Below are 18987 nucleotides of genomic sequence, written 5' to 3'. Positions count from 1 at the left end.
CAGCCGTGCTTCAAACCGTGGAGGAGGCGCAGAGCATAGGCCGTCTATTCCAGTTAATAAGCTGAGTGCCTGGTTCATCAATTAGCGGTACGGTACTAATTAATCACGCTCGTCTCAATAAAAAAAACTAATTAATCACGCTAACGGTTCGCGGCATACCGGTTGGCCCTTATTACGCTGTGCCGATGAGGCCTGTAGGAGTGCATTGGGCCGGACCACCGCCGGTTGGCCCTTATTAAGCTGGGCTGCTGACGAGGGCCCCTCAGAAAAAAAAGCGAAGAAGAATCATCCACGTGATGGTTCTCCCACGATTTTATTTCTCTTTTCTTCCAAAGAGGGATGCTAAAAATGTCACAGAAGCAGAAAAAAAAAACTGGCTACAACACACGGCCTGCACTACCTGCCATGATCTCTTCACAGAATAAATATGTTGCAAATTATGATTACGCCTACTCCGTCTGCTGCTTACTTTGATCTTCCTCGGAGGGCGGCAGGAGCTGCTGGTACCTCGCTCTGTTTTTCTTCAGGAGGAGGTAGGTCATCCAGTACCAGAACATCAGGATCCTGCCCTGCGCCACCAGCGTGTCGGCGATGCGGATTCCTCCCAGCGAAAATCTCTCCAGGGCCTGTCACAAACAAGCATGTGTTCAAACAGGCATATTTATCTCTCGGTAGAAATAGATGAGAATGAGCTATTAGCCTTGACATCTACTATAAGTAGCCATCCAGTACTTATATATTTTTAGAGCATATGAGCTTTTTCTTCGTTTGCAGACACCATTTTTTTCTTCGTTTGCATACACCATTATTCAAATATCATCCCTGATTAAACAATATTTCGTGGCAGTAAAACTGCCTTTCACATGAATGGGCCATACCTGTTCTCCAGTTTGAACATCATAAGAATGTTGGTGCTCAAACTGCAGACCTTTGAACTCGTTGATGCAAAGTCCTTGAAAGGCCCTGGAAAAATAAACACAAAGGGACATCTAGATGTTAGCTATCCCACGCTATGCTAGGAGCCACTTAGGTATCACAAGATTGAGTATTACCATCTGATCAGAGACGCTTTCGGGATCCAGCGGAAGATGACGGGGGTGTTATCAGGGTTCACATAGTATCCTCCAAAGACGATGAACACCGTCATAAGGGATGGCCCAAGAGCCATCGCAGCCTCGGTTGTAGGAGCGATTGCTCCCACAGTAAGACCCATGGCTGATGCCGCAAACGATTCAACAGTCACAATGCCACAGAACTTGGCAAATCTGAATACGGAGCATGAAATATTTGTTAGGAATATGCATAAGCTAAACAGTGCCAAATTCTACCATCTGGCATGTAAGTATGGCGCTGCACAGCACATTAAACTTTGACCGACCTCGAAATTGTTGGATGAAGTTTAGCCATTGGATAGAGAATGGATCCAAACATCAACGGAAATGCTGCTCCAATCGGAATCTCGGCCAGCAGCTTAGATGAGAGATATGGTCCAAGTGCATAGGAACCTTTTGCTCGTTCTCTGTCAACTATAGCTCGTTCTTTCGGGAAAACCCCCACCGTCTTTGTCAGAGCAGCCATTGCTGTGTTTATGGCAGCCACCTAACAGAACAATATGAGGAAGTGCTCAGCCATTTTTTTAGAGAAACTGTTATTTAAGACAAAACGGAAACAGCGATAAGATCAAATATCAGAATGTATATGCTCGATAGATCCGAGACATTCTACCTGAAGAAGTCCCATCCTATCTTGTATGGAAGTTTGAGTTTTCCCCATTCGCCAGAACACTGATCCAAATATAATTGCTGAAGCAACAGACATTCTTGCTCTCACTTTGTTTGTTGGTCCATCACGAAAAGCCTGAAATACTTCTCGGAATCAACTAATAGGCAGGGTGATAGTCAATCTTCAGGTAAACACCCAATTAGATTTTAGGCAGCTAAGCTTAGGTATCTCAAAAAGCCACCCAAGCTAAGATTCGAAATCTATAAAATAACCAATCTAGCAGCATTCAATTTATTTTGTTAGCATCGAGATTCGAGAGCCTTTTTCTTGTTTACTTGCATGTTTCATGCGGTAGTTACATGTTGCACCTACATGAGCCACATAGTTGGTGAAAGCACAATCATGCCACCAGTGCCAACTTACAGGAAATATTGAAAAAGATAGATCTCCTGAATTTGGTACAGTATAGGTCCGGTTCATTTTATGCTAAACACATATGCCAAAGTAACTTATCAACGTATTTCAAGGCAGAAATAGGAAAAGCATATTAAAGGGGTCAAACGCTGGAAGACAATATCAAACAAGGTTTAGTGAAAAACCTGCATCCATGCTCTCTTGAACAGCAAATGGAATTGTCTCCACCAACCACGTCTTTGCTTGCTAGTGGACTTCTGAGCAAGTTTGGTAGAAAATTCAGAGCCCTCCGATTGTGTTACTGGACTGTTAAATTCAGTAATCAGAACCTTATTCGCAAAATCATCAATTAGGTTCTCAATCCTTTTCTGTGATGACTGCACACTTTCAGCTGAGCTATAATCAGTGGAAATGAGATCAGCCAAGAACTCAGCAGGGTTCTCATGATCTGGGCATTGGTACCTGACGAAGTAAACAAACTCAAATTATTCATGAGTAATAGTACAGGTGCAGAATAAGCAGAATGAGATACGGGCCAAAACTTAAGCAGTTAAAATAGGCCTGAAGTATGTTTCACGGCATAAACAGCTAAACAAACATTGTTCACTGTGTCAAAAATTCCAGCATCATGAATGTTCGATTTCAGGGCTCTCCTAACAAGGACACATACAGTCAAATGATAAAAGTACGTAAGCTTGAAGCAAGTGTGAAAAAGCAAATATAGAACCTGAACCGCTGAAAACATGAAGGACTAATGTATGCCTAGGGATGGAGTACTTCCCTCTATGCCTACTTATTTGACACTTGCTTCAGTACCGTGTTGGCCACATGAATAATACTAAAATGTTGACACATCACCATATCCATCATCCATGTGTATAACAAAGTGATCGTGACATGCTACGGTGTCAAATACAAAATGACTGAGATGTGTTACCAAAATCCAATCTATGCCTGATATTACTTAGCCCTGCTAACTATACTATAAATAAAAACAAGTGCAGTACATACATTCTAGATATGTGGAAATCATGGGAAATATATGTTTTAGAGAACACCAAATGACAGAAAGGAATGTAAGTGATGACAGAATAACAACCCTAATGATGCAAAGTATTTTAGAGGTTCTTCTTTTGCCGGCCCCATATATACAACTTCTCCCTCTGAGAGTAGCACAATGTCATCAAATTTGCTATAGACTGAACCTCTCGGCTGGTGTATAGAGCATATGACAGTGTGCCCATCTTCTGCAAGCTGTCTAAGAGTCTCCATCACCTTCTCTGCCTGGAATGCATCAAGGCCTAAAAGAGAGTAACACAGATACACAAAGTTCATGTGATGTCAGTTCATATTTTACAGCTGGCATACCAAGCTATTAAAAAGAACTCTGGCTAATGTTCAGGAGAGGGTCTCAGGAGAAAAAGCTGATCCATGTGAAAATTCAACAAGGGATCCCGCTTAAAAACGGAAAGTTGCAAGAACAGTCTGTCTCATTTTTCTTCATGGGACTGTGGGCGATACTTTGGTGGATTGTCTTGCCTAAGACAATACCTAGGTTGGTCAGAACTCATCACACTACAGCCAGGGGATTTTTAACAGCCATCATGTACTTCTATAGTATTACCATGATGTACTTTTGCGGGAGTAACCAGGACAGAAACTTCCTTGCCCTTTGGGAGGGCAACAACATTGTCAAGGTGCCACAAAGTCACATTTAACCTTACATTTGAGTGAAGTAGGTTTCTGTGTTATACTATTTTGATTATTAAGTTATTGTATATTACTATCTATTTACATTAATTTGCTAGATAAAAGAAGGGGCCCGAGCACTTACAGTCATGCAAATAATTCTAACTACAATAATAACTATACAGAAGTAAAAGGAAACGCTAATTCAAAATAAGGAACAGAAGGAAATGGTAAATCAGGTAAAATACCTGTTGTTGGTTCATCCGCAAAGATGACTGAAGGACTTGCAATAAGTTCACATGCAAGCGAGAGGCGCTTCTTTTCACCACCACTAATTCCACGTACTTTTGCATCACCCACAATAGAATCAGCAGAGTTGACCTTTCATTAAAAAGAGACCGACACATGATTATACTGCTATAAAAAGCGAATCAGAATGAACTGAGAGTAACATATATCGACGATCCAACAATCATGCAGGTTAGGTTCCCTGATAAATAGAAAAACATGCGTTGCTATTGATCATCCATTGGTCACTTACCAATCCAAGACGAAACAAGAGATCATTAACATACTTCTCCTTCCTCTCAGGAGACATGGTGTCAGGAAGCTGGAGCTCAGCAGCAAGGGAGAGCGTTTCCCGCACCGTGAGCTGTGAGAAGAAAATGTCTTCTTGCCTCACATAAGCAATCCTACAGAAAGAAATACACATCAGTTCTCTTCCACAAACCTTTGCAGAGAAAAAGAGAGACCCCAATTGGAACTGGCATAGCTTACTTATAACCGCCCTGCGACATGGGCTGGCCATTGACGTAGAGAAACCCAGAGAGGTGCAAGGAAGGCGACGCCGCGAGCTGCCCTGCCAGCACATTGAGCAGAGTCGTCTTGCCGGACCCTGACGGCCCCATGAGTGCCAGCAGCCTCCCTGGTTTCGCCTCCCCGGACAGATTCGACAGCAGGAACCTTGCCTGCCAAAATCACACAACACATCACAAACAATACATACATACATACAGGGTTTCCATACTCTGGATGATTCAGACAAGGGTTAGCCGAAGCAAATTTATGCAACTTGTCCCACAGTAACAGTTTGGCCTCACTGTTGCCACTGCTAGTACATCCCAGGGCCAGCATTGTAGGGGTGTGCATGCTCTGAATCGTTCCGACTCAGAATTTAGTGACTCGGTCCTACGATAATTACGCAGCACATGATGAACAATGTAGGGTGTGTGTACTCTGGGAGATTCAGACAATTCTTAGCCCACGCAAAATTATGCGACTTGGTCTACATTAACAGTACGGCCTCACTGTCGAGTGCCACTGACAACATCGCTGGGTTAACCAGTCAACGCCCCAGCAGGGCCCAGCGCCAGCCACTCAGAATAGCCGAACGTGGCCCCTCGCTAGCATCGCGGGGTACGAGAGAAACGAGGCCAATGCGCGCGCGCGCAAGGTGTTCGTCCGCGGGGCTCCGGCGAGAAGAGAGAGGTGGAGAGGGGGAGGGCGGCGTCAGCCGGAGCGACTCACCACGTCCCCGCGCTTGTTCTTGAGGGCGCAGGTGACGCGGGCCCACCGGATGGTCACGGGCCGCACCCCGCCGGCCTCCAGGTCCTCGCCCTCGTCGTCCTCCGCGGGCGGGAGGAGGGCGGGGCCGGCCCCCGCGGCGACGACCCGCAGGAACAGCGCCGCGGCCAGCGCCGCCAGGAGCTGGCCCAGCCCCTTGATCTCCATCCCGCGGCGGCGACCGGAGGAGGAGGACGGGGATGGGGTTTAGGCTTAAGCCTCGCCTTCGTCTTCCTCGTCCAGCTCGCTCGAGGCGCGTTGTGTGGTGGTGGTTAGTTTGTTGCGGCATGGCACGGGATGGGGAGAGAGAGAGAGAGAGCGAGCGTTGCCATCGTCGACCTGGGCCGCCGCCGCTGGGCCGGTCGTCTGGACGCCTTGTCACGCTGGGCCGTCGCATCCGAAGCGGACGACAGGTTCGAACATTAAAATTTCTCAATCTTCTCAAAAAACATTTCTCAAAATAAAATAATAATAAAGAGATCGGACCCACCCCTAAAAAAAAAGGAAGATCGGATCCACGTCGTGGTCCATGTGGCGGGCGACCCGTGAACGAGTAGTAGCATCGTCGTGGTCACTGGTCACGACAGGCTGACTCACCAGCTAGCTACTACTCGTAGCTAGTTCTGGAGTCTGCGAGTGGAGTGGAGTGGAGTAGCCGTTGCCCCCGCGCAAAACAACAAGCCGTGATTCGGTGACGTTGATTCCAGACTGGATGGATACGCGGCCTACACTACTACGTGGAGATGTGTTAATTGCATTCGTCTCGGTTGCCCTTCCTATCTGCAACAGGAACCATCCAATTAGAAACCGTGCCCCTCTACGGAGAGCATGTGCCGTCTTCGTTGACAAAACGTCCCTGTTGCCGCTCCCATATCGGAGTCGTCCTGACTTTGTCGATAACAGCTGACAAGTGCCTAACAGTATATCTCATCATGACGCACACACAACGAGGAACTCTAGCCTACTTTGAAGCTCCATCGACTCCATCTTGGCGAACAAATTCGTGAAGGATCGAAGATCGAAAGAGAATTCATGGGCTGGTCGGTGCAGAAGGGGAAGAGAACTTTACCCTCGTCGTCTTTGCGTGAGGGGAGGACAAAGATCCAGGGGAGCTTTTGTTGGGGAACGTTGCAGAAAATTAAAATTTTCCTACGGTTTCACCAAGATCCATTTATGAGTTCAACTAAGCAACGAGTCAAGGGAGTGCGTTTGCATCTACATACCACTTGTAGATCGCGTACGGAAGCGTTCGAGGGAACGGTGATGATGGAGTCGTACTCGCCGTGATTCAGATCACCGATGACCAAGTGCTGAACGGATAGCACCTCCGCGTTCAACACACGTACGGTACGGGCGACGTCTCCTCCTTCTTGATCCAGCAAGGGGGAAGGAGAGGTTGAGGAAGAAGGCTCCAGCAGCAGCACGACAGCGTGATGATGGTGGAGAGGCAGTACTCCGACAGGGCTTCGCCAAGCACACGACGGGGGAGGAGAGGTGTTGGGGAGGGGAGGGGCTGCGCCTTGGCTTGGGTGTTCAGCCCTCCCCTCACCCCTCTATTTATAGGGGAAGGGGCAAGGGGGGCCGGCCCCTCTAGATGGGATCTAGAGGGGGGGGCGGCGGCCAGGGAGGGGGGACTTGCCCCCCAAGCAAGGGGGGCGCCCCCTCTAGGGTCCCCCCCCCCAACCCTAGGCGCATGGGCCCAAGGGGGGGCGCGCCCAGCCCTCCAGGGGCTGGCTCGTGCCCCACGCGGCCCATGTTACCCCCCGGGAGGGGTGGCCCCTCCCGGTGGACCCCCGGAACCCTTCCGGTGGCCCCGGTACAATACCGATATGCCCCCGAAACCTTCCGGTGTCCGTATGACAACTTCCCATATATAAATCTTTACCTCCGGACCATTCCGGAACTCCTCGTGACGTCCGGGATCCCATCCGGGACTCCGAACAACTTTCGGTAATCACATACAAGTCTTCCTAATAACCCTAGCGTCGCCGAACCTTAAGTGTGTAGACCCTACGGGTTCGGGAGACATGCAGACATGACCGAGACGGCTCTCCGGTCAATAACCAACGGCGGGATCTGCATACCCATGTTGGCTCCCACATGCTCCTCGATGATGTCATCGGATGAACCACGATGTCGAGGATTCAATCAACCCCGTATGCAATTCCCTTTGTCAGACGGTATGTTACTTGCCCGAGACTCGATCGTCGGTATCCCAATACCTCGTTAATCTCGTTACCGGCAAGTCACTTTACTCGTACCGTAATGCATGATCCCATGACCAAACACTTGGTCACTTTGAGCTCATTATGATGATGCACTACCGAGTGGGCCCAGTGATACCTCTCCGTCATACGGAGTGACAAATCCCAGTCTCGATCCGTGTCAACCCAACAGACACTTTCGGAGATACCTGTAGTGCACCTTTATTGTCACCCAGTTACGTTGTGACGTTTGGTACACCCAAAGCACTCCTACGGTATCCGGGAGTTACACGATCTCATGGTCTAAGGAAGAGATACTTGACATTGGAAAAGCTCTAGCAAAACGAACTACACGATCTTGTGCTATGCTTAGGATTGAGTCTTGTCCATCACATCATTCTCCTAATGATGTGATCCCGTTGTCAATGACATCTAATGTCCATAGTCAGGAAACCATGACTATCTGTTGACCAACGAGCTAGTCAACTAGAGGCTCACTAGGGACATGTTATGGTCTATGTATTCACACGTGTATTACGATTTCCGGATAATACAGTTATAGCATGAACAAAAGACAATTATCATGAACAAGGAAATATAATAATAATCCTTTTATTATTGCCTCTAGGGCATATTTCCAACAGCTTTGAGTGTGATGGGTTCATCCAAGATGGGATGCTTGGCAGGGGTCGTTTTCAGCTAACCTGACGTCACACAACAGCTCGCAGCAAAGCGATAAAGACTCAATTTGAAAAGAGGAAGAAAAAGGGCGAGGTCCTATCTCGGTTGCTCGAAAAAGAAAAGCAAAAAAGGAAATTCAGAACTAAGCATGCCGGGTTTTTCTTTCTTAAGAAATAAGCAATCAATTATAAAAGTTCGTCGAAATATAAGTCAGCACAAATATAATAAACTACTTCGAGGTTCCTAGACCATTGAGCGACCACTACTGCTAATGCTCCAATAGCAAGCTACTGGCGCACCTTTGTGGCTGCTTCCATACTGGAGCCGGTCTGATTTTATTGATCATAGTTGAGAAGTCTTCCTGCACGTGCCGCTAGGGACTAGCGCCCTGGAGCCAAAGTTGTCGTCGTTGAACTCTTGAATTGATCCAAAGCATCCGACACCAGATCTCATGACCGTGCACGCACGGTGAGAAACCCTAACGTCGTCATCCCATGAAGATGGAAGGAATCTACACCGGAGCTCCGTCGACTCCGCCTTGACTGACGAATTCGAGAAGGGTCAAAGACCAACTCGGCGATGAAGTGCCGCCATCCGATCGAGCACCGACCCCGCGATGACTACAAAACATAATCTAAAGCACTAGCCAGGGCTGAGGCACCAGATTTCTCCTCCTCATCACGGGTCGTCGGAAACGGCGAGCAGAGGAAAGAAGAACCCGCAGGCTGACCTGACGACAAACCTTGAAGGAGGGGAGGAGGAGAACTTTACCCTAGCCGCCGGCTTTGCGCGAGGGGAGGGAAAGGATCCAGTGGAGCTTCGAGCGTGACGGGTTCATCATCCAAGATGGTATGGTTGGCAGGGGTCGTTGCAGCTACCGTGATGTCACGCAGCAAAGCGATAGATAGAGACTCAATTCAAAAAGAGCAAGAAAAGAAGGCCAGAGTTTCGGTTCGGTCGAAAGGGAGAAAGAGATCGCCGAGGAGGAGGAGGAGGAGTAGTACTTTAGCGGCCACATTAGGCCGAGGAACAACCACACGCAAAGTCGTCTTATAGTTACACTAATTACGCAAAGACTTACGCACGTACTTACGTCAAATGCACGCGCGCGCGCGGGACAAACGCTAGCGGCTAAAGTTTTGCACCCCCTCCCCTCCCATCCCACGCAAAAAAAAAACCAAAATTATTAAAATTCGATCTCCTCGCTGACTCGCGCCCGGGCCCACGACTATAACAGCCTCCCGAGCCGCTCACTGACACGGCGGGCCACGGCCCGTGGATGGATACCATCCCTCTACTCCCCACCACCTACCCACCCCCACCCGACGGGATCCCCGATTCTTTACCGCGCGGTGGCGGCACCCCCGGGGTGGCCCACGCGTCAGCGACGCGTGGGCCCGAAGCAAGCGCCGTTCGCTCGCCCCATCCGACAACTCCCCGCTCCCTCTGCCCAGCCGCCACGCGACCCCAAGCCCGTCGGCCCTGCCCCCGCTGACGCGCGGGCCCGGGCGCGCGGGGCCGGCATGTCATGGGGGCTGCGGCGGCCGCGTCGACGTGTCCGGCTCGCGTTGGCGCCGGTACATAGCGACAGGCGCCTCACGCTCTCTCTCCCACCTCCGTACGCGAGGCCTGGCACAGGCAAAGAGAGAGAGAGAGAGAGAGAGAGAGAGAAACGTACGCGAGAGGGAGAGGAGAGGAGATCGAGCTGCCGCTGCGCCCACCCGATCTCGCCCGCCATTCCCCACCCCCGATGCGATCTCGCCGCCAAACCCTAGCAGCAGCGACCCCCACCAGCACCCCGCCGGAGTCCCCCCAGCGCCGCCCGCCTCGGCGTTGACGCGCCCCGCGCCCCTCCGCTCCCGCGGCCAGCTCGCTCCCCACCGCTGCTGCTGCTTCATAGCGCGGGAAGCGGGCGATGGGGGCAGCGGACAAGTGGCTGCTGCCGCTGGTGTCCGTCTCCTTCGTCTCGCTCATGCTCTTCCTCTCCGCGCTCTCGGGCTACTCGGCCTCCTCCGCGCTCTTCGCGCGCCTCCCGCCGCCCAGCTACGTGCGGCGCGGGGCCGCCGCGCCGCCCGCCTTCGCGTACCTGCTCTCGGGCGGCCGCGGGGACGGCCGCAGGCTCCTGCGCCTGCTCCTCGCCGTCTACCACCCCCGGAACCAGTACCTGCTCCACCTCTCCGCGGACGCGCCCGAGGCCGAGCGCCTCGAGCTCGCCGCCGCCGTCGCGCGGGCCGCGCCCGCAATCGCCGCCTTCGGGAACGTCGACGTCGTCGGCCGCCCCGCCGCCGGCACCCCCATGGGCTCCTCCGGCCTCGCCGCCACGCTCCGCGCCGCCGCCGCCTTGCTCCGGCTCGACGCCGAGTGGGACTGGTTCGTCACGCTCAGCGCCGCCGATTACCCGCTCCTCACCCAGGACGGTAAGATTCCAAATGGATGTTCCTCCTCCTCCCCAATCTGGCGCAATCAGTTTCGGAAGCTTCCTGCGCTGTCCGGATCTAGTAGCACAAATCTGACGGGTGCCTTACTTTGGGGATTCGGGAGGCGTTTCTTTCTTCAATTGTCGAGCTGCAGACGGACATTTTCGGCAGTTCGGTTGGGCTGTTGCTGTAGCCCCCGGAATTAAATCTGTCTTGTGATGCTGGCTTTGTTTTAAGTGCTGTTTAATGCTTGCTGTCACATTGTGCAATTACTACTAGTAGTAGATGCATAGTTATACTTACTATAGACTAATAAGAATGTTGCTGCTGCTATAGTTAGGTTTGGCAGACTTGTAACAACGGAGTATTTGTACTTGTTTACAATGTCTTTAGGCACTGGTAGGAAAGCTGCCCTTGACAAGAAGATAGTACCACAATATATATACACTACTAAATATAGTTTGGCACCCTGTTTTCGTCAATTGCTGTGTTCCCGCTTCCTGTTGTCAAGCCCAAACCCACTGAATTACCTATCTCCGTTCTTCTCTTCATATTGAAGATCATCAAACGTGTCAGCTCTACGCAACACTCTAGCTGTAGCTTTGTTTCGGGCATGTAGCAATCACCCTTTTTATACGGAGCATATGACCAAATGCTAATTGACAACATCTAGGTGCATTCATGTTTCATTTATGCTGATTGTCTAGGGGAAGTTGTTTCTAACAAATAAGGGGGTCTTTGGTGAAATTGAATAAATAAGCAGGAATTACAAAAAATGGAGGGAAAAAAAATATCAGCATTCAGTTGAGAAATGAATCTTGTGTGTTTCCTAATCCCAAAATCCATGAGTTGTGCATGAGGAAACCTTAAATTTGAAGCAAACATGACTGATGGATCAGACAAAAGACACTGCATCTTAATTGAGTCCTGAGAGTCCCCTTCTTGTGTTCCTTCCTCCCAACGTGGTCACGTGCCCACGTCTTCGTTTCCAGATTTCCTGCTCTGAAATTCCAAAGTCATTGCGGAAATGCAACAGTCGCTTAAAAGGAAAATCAGCTCACATAGATTTCACTAGATATTTAGAAGTTATGTGCTGCTGTCGCGCTCTCACTCGTATACTTCTTCCCTAGCTTGTCCATAATGTACTTCATATTTTTTTCTTGGGTTCGCTTGCTTTATCATAATAATAATAATCTGGTATTTGTTAATACATTTTACCCTGTTATTGTTCACTTAGTACAGTAAGTAGAATGTCTACAGACTACAGTCATCCTTGCCTGGACCTCATCATATATTTTGTCTTTTCATATATGATAGATCTCTTGTATCATTTCGTGCTGAAAATGTGTGTAACATGCTAGCCCCAACATGCATATGTAATATTCCCTCACACCTTGCTCCACTTGTGTTATTCTCTCTTTCCTAAGTCCTAATGAACCCACACTATTAATCTCTGTTTGGTTTCGTATATGTTGCTAAGATGGTTTCAACAGAAAAACTTACTTATTGCTAGTCTGGAGTTATTTAAGTTTGACGTATACACTTTACCTTTTCACATGTGTGAATATGTTTCAACTGATGAAGCTTTATGGTAGTTAATGAAGCTTGGGTGTTCTTGACTTTTCTGGTATTTATGGTCTTTTATGTTTTCGCTTGCTGCAGACCTGATTCATGTCTTCTCGTCTGTGCCAAGGCACCTCAACTTCATCGATCACACTAGTGATATTGGTTGGAAAGAGTATGTACTATCTGAACTTAGCAAAAATTTAGCTGCACTGGTATTAGTTTCACCAATATATTGTTGCAGGTCTCAGAGAGTGCAACCAGTGATAGTAGATGCTGGGATATACCTGGCTGGCAGGAATCAGTTCTTCCAATCCACAGAGAAACGGGCAACTCCAGATGGTTTCAAATTCTTCACAGGTATTATTATTATACCTCTGCTTCTACTTCCCTGGCCTTCCTTTTGAGCAATTATTTTACATCCTTATATGTACTCCATTCATTTCTGATAGGTTCTCCTTGGGTCATTCTAAACCGGCGGTTTATAGAGTACTGCATTTTCGGATGGGAGAACCTCCCTCGAACCCTTCTCATGTACTTCACCAACGTGATGCTGCCTTTGGAAGGTTATTTCCACTCGGTCGCGTGCAACTCGGACTTCCGCAACTTCACGGTGAACAACGACTTGCGGTACGTGGCCTGGGACGACCCGCCTCAGATGGAGCCCCGGTTTCTGAACATCACACATTATGAGGAGATTGTGGAGAGCGGGGTGCCCTTTGCTAGGAAGTTCCGGGAGAAAGAGTATCTGCTGGACAAGATTGATGAGAAAATACTCCAGCGGTGGCGCCACGGACCTGTTCCTGGAGCGTGGTGCACAGGCAGAAAGAGATGGTTCAGCGATCCATGCTCCCAGTGGAGCAACGTCAACATTGTAAGACCCGGGCCCCAAGCCGAGAAGTTCCGCAGATACATGGACCGGATCCTGGAAGAATCGAAGTCGAGCAACAGCTCATGCGCGCAATAGCAGCACTGAACCGCGTGGCTGCGTGCACTTTCCGGCAGTCGAGCGTGTCTCATTTTGCACAGATCGAGTGGCTCTCCGCGTGTTCAGAACTCCGGCATTTCCGCCTCCTGTGGGAGCATTTTTGCTGCAGCTGGGTTGTGCGCACAGGGCCAAGGTGAGAGGGCGTGCCTATTCTTTCCGAGATATTTTTGGTAGCTGTCATGACTTCGAGGCCTCTCACTGCTGCATTGCGTCCCAGCATTGTTGGAGGCCAGGGAGCTTGCTTTTGGGTGGGGGTTGATGATTACCTGAGCTTGCAGGGAGTGTAATTAGTAGCGATGCGTCGAACGGCCTTGTGCGGATGTTTATAGAACCTTGGTGGAATTCTTGGTGCTCCCGTACGGAATTGAATCGAGAGACAGGCAGAAAAAAAAACATGAAGGGTGGGGAATTTTGTTGGCCTTGCGGTTGTGGACTGGTTGCTGTTGTGCTTAACAGAACGCTCACATTTTTTATTTTTTGTACTCCTGAACTGCAGAATGCTCACATTTATCTTTTCCAGTCTAAATGTGTATACATCTTCATGTAGCAAAGCTTTAGGATTATTACCAGGTGTAGGGTTGTAGAAAGAGTTGTTACTCTGCCTCGTTGGCTCTCTGATTAAATTCTGTTTCGGTTAGTTTGGAGGGCGTGAGTTTGTTCCGTTTCCTTTGGAAAAACCTGGCGCATGAGAGTCGATTTTATCCAATGCGCCGTGGATTTTTGGCAAGGAAACGGAGCCAGGGAGGCGCCTAAGGGCATGTACAATGGTTGATAGGACAGTCTTATCTTAAGTCTTGCATGTAATTTAGAGATGACAAAAAAATATGTTTACAATGGGTTATATCTTAGCCTTATCTTCAATAACTAGTTATTCCTTAAAATATGGTGAGACAAATTGTGCTAAGAGATCATCTCTTGTGTTATCTTAAATAAGAGAAGACAAGCCTTTTCTTATGAGTTCTCTCTCCTCCACCTCACCATTTATCCTACGTGGCACTCCTAAGATAGCACCATTGTATATGCCCTAACCTGTCTACCGGATTGAGAGTGCGTTTAGTTGCTGTCCTGGTACAAAGGTGCCTCGCCTGAAAGCTGCCTGTACCTTGTTTGGTTGCTGCCCTGGCGATTTCTCAGTTAGCCTGGCCTGGACTGATGACGCAGGTGATTAGCCTGGCCAACATGCAGGCACACAATTAGGGCTCCTTTGATTTTGATTTAAAGGAATTACATAGGGACGTGGAGTAACTACTCGCGAGCGCAGATGTGCTCGATATCTGCAGCGTACGTCGGTGCTTCTGGATCTGCGCCATATTTTTATTCGCGCGGTTGTCGGCTGCCAGAAATTGGGTACTGTTGGGAAATACGTACGCGACAGGATAGGTGGTGGGAAATACGTACGCGACAGGATAGGTGGTGGGTCATGCAGATGGAATAGAATGGCTAGTTTAACGCGAAGGTGAACGGCGGCGAGGTGAGCCGTGGATCAGAATCGCCGCTCCCCGTCTGATCCGTGGATCGGAAAGTTCGCTTTCCGTCTCGTGGGCACTATGACGAATTGGATGCAGGGGCGAGTGTCTTCTCCCCCAAGGGTCATTTGGTAGCTGAGGAGTGCGGGATAGAGGTCTGGACCGCCGGCGGCGAGGCACCATGGACATGGAGTTTCTGATGCACATCGGCTGGTATGTTGATCTTTTGGTTTTGGGCGGGTGCGTCTCCATTTGTAGAGGACCAGCTTGGTTGACTGAGAGGACCCCTTTCTCCCATGAATCAGATCCGCTCTGCTTGAGGAGGTTGGGGGGAGTTTGGTGGCCAAGTTGTGGCAGGGCCGACGGCGCCGCAGCAGCACGCGGCGGCAGACAGCGGTGAAGCGCAGATCTTCACGGCGGAGGGAAGGGAGAGGTCCCGCCGACATCGGAGCTATCAACGGGGAGGAGGAATCCTTGGGCGCCCGGATGAAACCGGAGGTTAGTGAACAAACAACTTTACCCCATCGAACATGGAGCGATTTTCTGAATAAAAATGTTGGCATGACTGAAGAAATAGTACAGTTAGAACCGCTAGGATTCATTTGCAGTCTGCTTGGTCAATTTAGAGAGGTCATGCTAGGAGTGCCTTACTGCAGCAACTAGCAGCAAGGCCAGCCACTGGGTAAACTGGAAAGTTGTACTGACTTTCAGCAAGATCATGCGATGACCTTAGTATACTTCTGCTGCCAAGTAAGAAATACAGTTTGTCAAAGTATGGATGTGGGCTAAAATGGAACCCGGTGGACAGATCGTTCCCTAGAAAATCCATTGAATATGTGAATCTAGAAGTACTGCTGATTGTAGAGATTGATTCTTTGATTATGTGAATCTAGAAGTACTGCTGATTGTAAAGATTGAATCTTCAAATCTATGAACCTAGGAATATATGAACTGAAAGACTGAATCTATGAATTTGGGAAACTGAATGCAGCAGCAAGGTAAATGTAGGTAGACACAACGCACCTGGAAAGCCAGCGATGGCTGGTCCGGCAAGAACGATCGCCATCGCAAGGAGCGAGGTGTTCGGCACGGTCCAGCGGTTCCCTGCTGTGCGGATCTAGAGCGTGCTGCATATTCACTAGTATTTTCCTTGCTTATTTCCAATGTGCACACTACTCATCCTCTCAAACTATGTGTAAATTCGACTAAGTTTGCTTATTTCCTTCTTGCTTACCGTGTTAAATGGCAAAAGCACATTGAAGCCTCCTCACGGTGCATATTGAGTAGTATTTTCCTTCTTGCTTATTTCCAATGTGCATAATACTCATCCTCTCAAACTATGTGTAAATCCGACTAAGTTTGCTTATTTCCTTCGTGCTTACCCTGTTAAATGGCAAAAGCACATTGGAGCCTCCTCACGGTGCATATTGAAGTAGTATTTTCCTTCTTGCTTATTTCCAATGTGCTTTTGCCATTTAACACGGTAATGCATTTCAGGATAGGAAGAAGATTATCAAAAGCTTGAAGGGGAAGATTATGAAGCTTGCTCTCAGTGATTATGTATGCCTTGTAAGTGATGTCTATATATGTAATATATTTTAGTGTTTGAACAGGATTGTACTGTGGAGAGAAGGATTTCAGCACCCGAGCTCCACTACTCTATATTTAAACATTTGAATTTTGTACTTTTGAAGTTTCAGAATAATGTGATTTTTTTTCCGGGGATACATATACACATTTTGAATACCCGTGGCCAGTTTCGGTAGAAATCTCGTTTTGTTTTGGGCTATAGAAGAAAAAAAAACAAATTTCTGACAGTATATAGGAGAAAAGGGGTGCCATTTCTGTCAGAAATTTCACTTTCTTGTATTTCCCAAAATACAAAGTATCTCTTCTTCAGATTTTTACCGGGCCTTAGGAATGTGTGTGTATTCACGTATTTTATTTAAGATTTTTTTTTTAGCAACGAAAGTATGTTTTTCAAAATTTTCAAATACCAAGAGCCATGGAGCCCGGTAGCTGCAGGCACTTTTCGTCGTACTGTGTGAATTCTATGCTCTAACCTATACAAACATTCTCCCAGTGCACAAAAACTATGGATGGTTTTATGCTTCCAAGCAATTAATCATCAACTGAACTAACATGTCTTTTTTCCTCCAGTTCGTTGTTTGTTTTCTATCCATTGTTGATAACACCAAACTTGTTACTGAGGTTAGCCAGCACCAATAGTTTGCTTGAACCAGATGTTAAGCTGCCATTACATGTAGTCTGAATAGACAATGCTTATAGCTTACTTTCAATATTTGTAGGTTTTAATTGAAGAGCTGATAAAGCAGTTAAAGGAACTCATATTTGACAAGGTAAAAGGAATTCCAAGCTTGTGATGTGCTTACTTTTAATTGCTAGTTATATTCACATGAGACTATTTATGTTGGAGCTCTTTGCTGGAACAGAACGGGAGACACCCATTGCTGCAGATATTTCACCCACATGGCTCACATTATCTGACTGTGACTGATTTGATTTATCGGAATTACAACGTGTCTTCCCTTATTTCAAAGGCAAATTACCTATTCTATTAACTCTTAAGTACTTTGAAGAGAAACAGGCCCCCAGAAAATTGCTTCTTTTGTTTCAGGATGAGGCATCAGTTAACTTGGATAATGTAGTTGACAAAGAACATGAGGGTTCATAAGACACACAGGTTGCATCTGATAGCATGAAGGACCCGATTAAATGGCGGCAAGAACTGTTGGTGAAAAGAGAGCTTTGTGAGGTAATACTCATAACATGTATTTAACTTTTGATTTACTTATTCAACGGCATTTCTCTTGGAGCATGTACTTTCCCCCTCAAGAGATCTACATATATTCTCACAGTAGTGTAATATATATGATTTAAGTGTGACCATTTGTCAAAGAACACCTAATTGCAACATTACTACGCTCCCATTAGTCACATAACACCCCTGATCCCAACATTACTATGCTCCCACAGTCTCCTAATCCCAACAATAATGTAGGTGTTCTTTTTTCCTTCGCAGGTTCTCATTGAGACTTGCATTGAAAATGTTGTAGAGTTAGTTCGAACAAACTTTGGTGAAGATGTATTATATGAAGTGATCTCCTTAGTCCATGGTCTATGCTTCTACCTGTACTTCTATAACCGGTATCTCGGGATAATATTCATTCATATATGACATTTCTTCCCGAAAGGAACTACTGTGATAAATATGCTTATACTTGCTTGACCTTCTGATAAACTGTTGGTTTAACCTCTGTTTTCCTGATTGTTATTCGACAATCTGGAAATATTCTTATAAGTTGATGGAACCTTTTTCTCTGGGATGTTCCTTAGGCCCATGCGCAGTATTAATGTTATTCACTTTTCCTTAATGATGAATTAACCTCCTGTAAAAGAAAATGACACTCCAGTCTACACACCAACGTACCTACTGTTTTCTTAGTCCGACTCTTGATACAAATGAGTAATCAACTGTTAAAGGGTGCCATGATTGAACACATTTTCGCTTTGTAAGAGGTAGTGCTGATATGCTTACTAAGATTATGCATCTCTATTTTCCAAGGTTTCTATTGGTGCACAAGGTAATGTTTTTGGGGGGCTTCACTGACAGGATCCACGTACTTCAGGACTGTGTGGTCAGTTCCCATGTCTTTGCAAATTTTGTTTTCACCTTTTCATGATTTAGAATTTAATTTGGTTCAGAAAGCATGGCTGAAATGCAGCCTATTAACACTAGAGGGTCATGGTCTAAGTCAAGGACTACTACGATCGCGAGCCCACGATGGCGCTGATGAGCAGCTGATTAAGCAGGTGATGATGACGGCGCGGGTCTGCTCAGTGGGGGCAGCAGACGGTGCTGGCCGTAATAAGAGTTATCTGTAAAGCATTTGCCATGCCATCAGTCTGTATCTTCGTATTTTTTCTCTCCGGCACTATAAATACAAATGTATGAGTAGAACTGAACTTGTAATTTCTCTGTTGCAACACATGCCTAAGCTTCCTACAAATGATCATGTAGAACACAGACCAAACAACTCAATGTACAGTGCCTTTGCTGACGCTATCTTGTATCAAAGTTTGGATTTTGAACGGCTGGAGCGAGGAAGAAGCTGAAGAAGTCATGGCCGCCGTCATGGTTTCTCTGCAGCGTGGTTGGAGAGGATAGGAGAAGGAAGGATCTGCAGGAGGATGGAGACGTGGCTGGTGACCAGCAGTAAATGGAGTAGGTGGGTTGGACGGCTCCCGTTAGTACCAGT

The 18987-nt window shown here is 47.5% G+C and overlaps 2 protein-coding genes across 11 annotated transcripts; one reads left to right on the top strand and one right to left on the bottom strand.

Moving 5' to 3' along the window:
• Positions 1 to 262: 262 nt before the first annotated feature.
• LOC119274366 (ABC transporter G family member 7-like) lies at positions 263 to 5668 on the bottom strand. Its single transcript, XM_037555053.1, has 11 exons — positions 5353 to 5668; positions 4603 to 4793; positions 4367 to 4517; positions 4074 to 4206; positions 3236 to 3437; positions 2322 to 2598; positions 1726 to 1857; positions 1379 to 1599; positions 1053 to 1265; positions 879 to 963; positions 263 to 626 (listed from the first exon to the last, which is right to left on the bottom strand). Exons 1-11 carry the CDS (start codon positions 5554 to 5556, stop codon positions 450 to 452), a joined length of 1986 nt encoding a protein of 661 aa, XP_037410950.1. The 5' UTR covers positions 5557 to 5668; the 3' UTR covers positions 263 to 449.
• Positions 5669 to 9900: 4232 nt separating this feature from the next.
• Positions 9901 to 18765, top strand: LOC119274365 (beta-glucuronosyltransferase GlcAT14A-like). 10 transcript variants are annotated; one of them, XR_005135125.1, is made up of 8 exons: positions 9901 to 10690; positions 12353 to 12428; positions 12498 to 12613; positions 12706 to 13374; positions 16205 to 16276; positions 17017 to 17067; positions 17346 to 17483; positions 18294 to 18765. XR_005135125.1 is itself a non-coding variant. In XM_037555051.1 (4 exons), exons 1-4 carry the CDS (start codon positions 10189 to 10191, stop codon positions 13218 to 13220), a joined length of 1209 nt encoding a protein of 402 aa, XP_037410948.1. In that variant the 5' UTR covers positions 9901 to 10188; the 3' UTR covers positions 13221 to 13878. The 10 variants fall into 10 exon arrangements, 1 of the variants encoding a protein (XP_037410948.1); XR_005135123.1 differs by having other exon boundaries at positions 17161 to 17483; XR_005135127.1 differs by having other exon boundaries at positions 17017 to 17483; positions 18294 to 18366; positions 18468 to 18765.
• The last annotated feature ends 222 nt before the right edge of the window (positions 18766 to 18987 follow it).

Source organism: Triticum dicoccoides, chromosome 3B, assembly GCF_002162155.2.
Source record: "Triticum dicoccoides isolate Atlit2015 ecotype Zavitan chromosome 3B, WEW_v2.0, whole genome shotgun sequence".
Lineage (NCBI taxonomy): Eukaryota > Viridiplantae > Streptophyta > Magnoliopsida > Poales > Poaceae > Triticum > Triticum dicoccoides.
The sequence above is the reverse complement of the archived record's forward strand: the minus strand, read 5'-3'. Positions and strand labels throughout refer to the sequence as shown.

What these genes read in the sequence shown, in the direction of transcription:
- LOC119274366 (XM_037555053.1), bottom strand. Translation starts at nt 5,556, where the DNA reads ATGGAGATCAAGGGGCTGGGCCAGCTCCTGGCGGCGCTGGCCGCGGCG. An exon ending in ATGTCGCAGGGCGGTTATAA is followed by an intron (nt 4,518 to 4,602) that starts GTAAGCTATGCC and finishes TTCTTTCTGTAG; the next exon opens with GATTGCTTATGTGAGGCAAG. An exon ending in AAATACTTTGCATCATTAGG is followed by an intron (nt 2,599 to 3,235) that starts GTTGTTATTCTG and finishes TTACTTCGTCAG; the next exon opens with GTACCAATGCCCAGATCATG.
- LOC119274365 (XM_037555051.1), top strand. Translation starts at nt 10,189, where the DNA reads ATGGGGGCAGCGGACAAGTGGCTGCTGCCGCTGGTGTCCGTCTCCTTC. An exon ending in AGTGATATTGGTTGGAAAGA is followed by an intron (nt 12,429 to 12,497) that starts GTATGTACTATC and finishes ATATTGTTGCAG; the next exon opens with GTCTCAGAGAGTGCAACCAG. An exon ending in TGGTTTCAAATTCTTCACAG is followed by an intron (nt 12,614 to 12,705) that starts GTATTATTATTA and finishes CATTTCTGATAG; the next exon opens with GTTCTCCTTGGGTCATTCTA.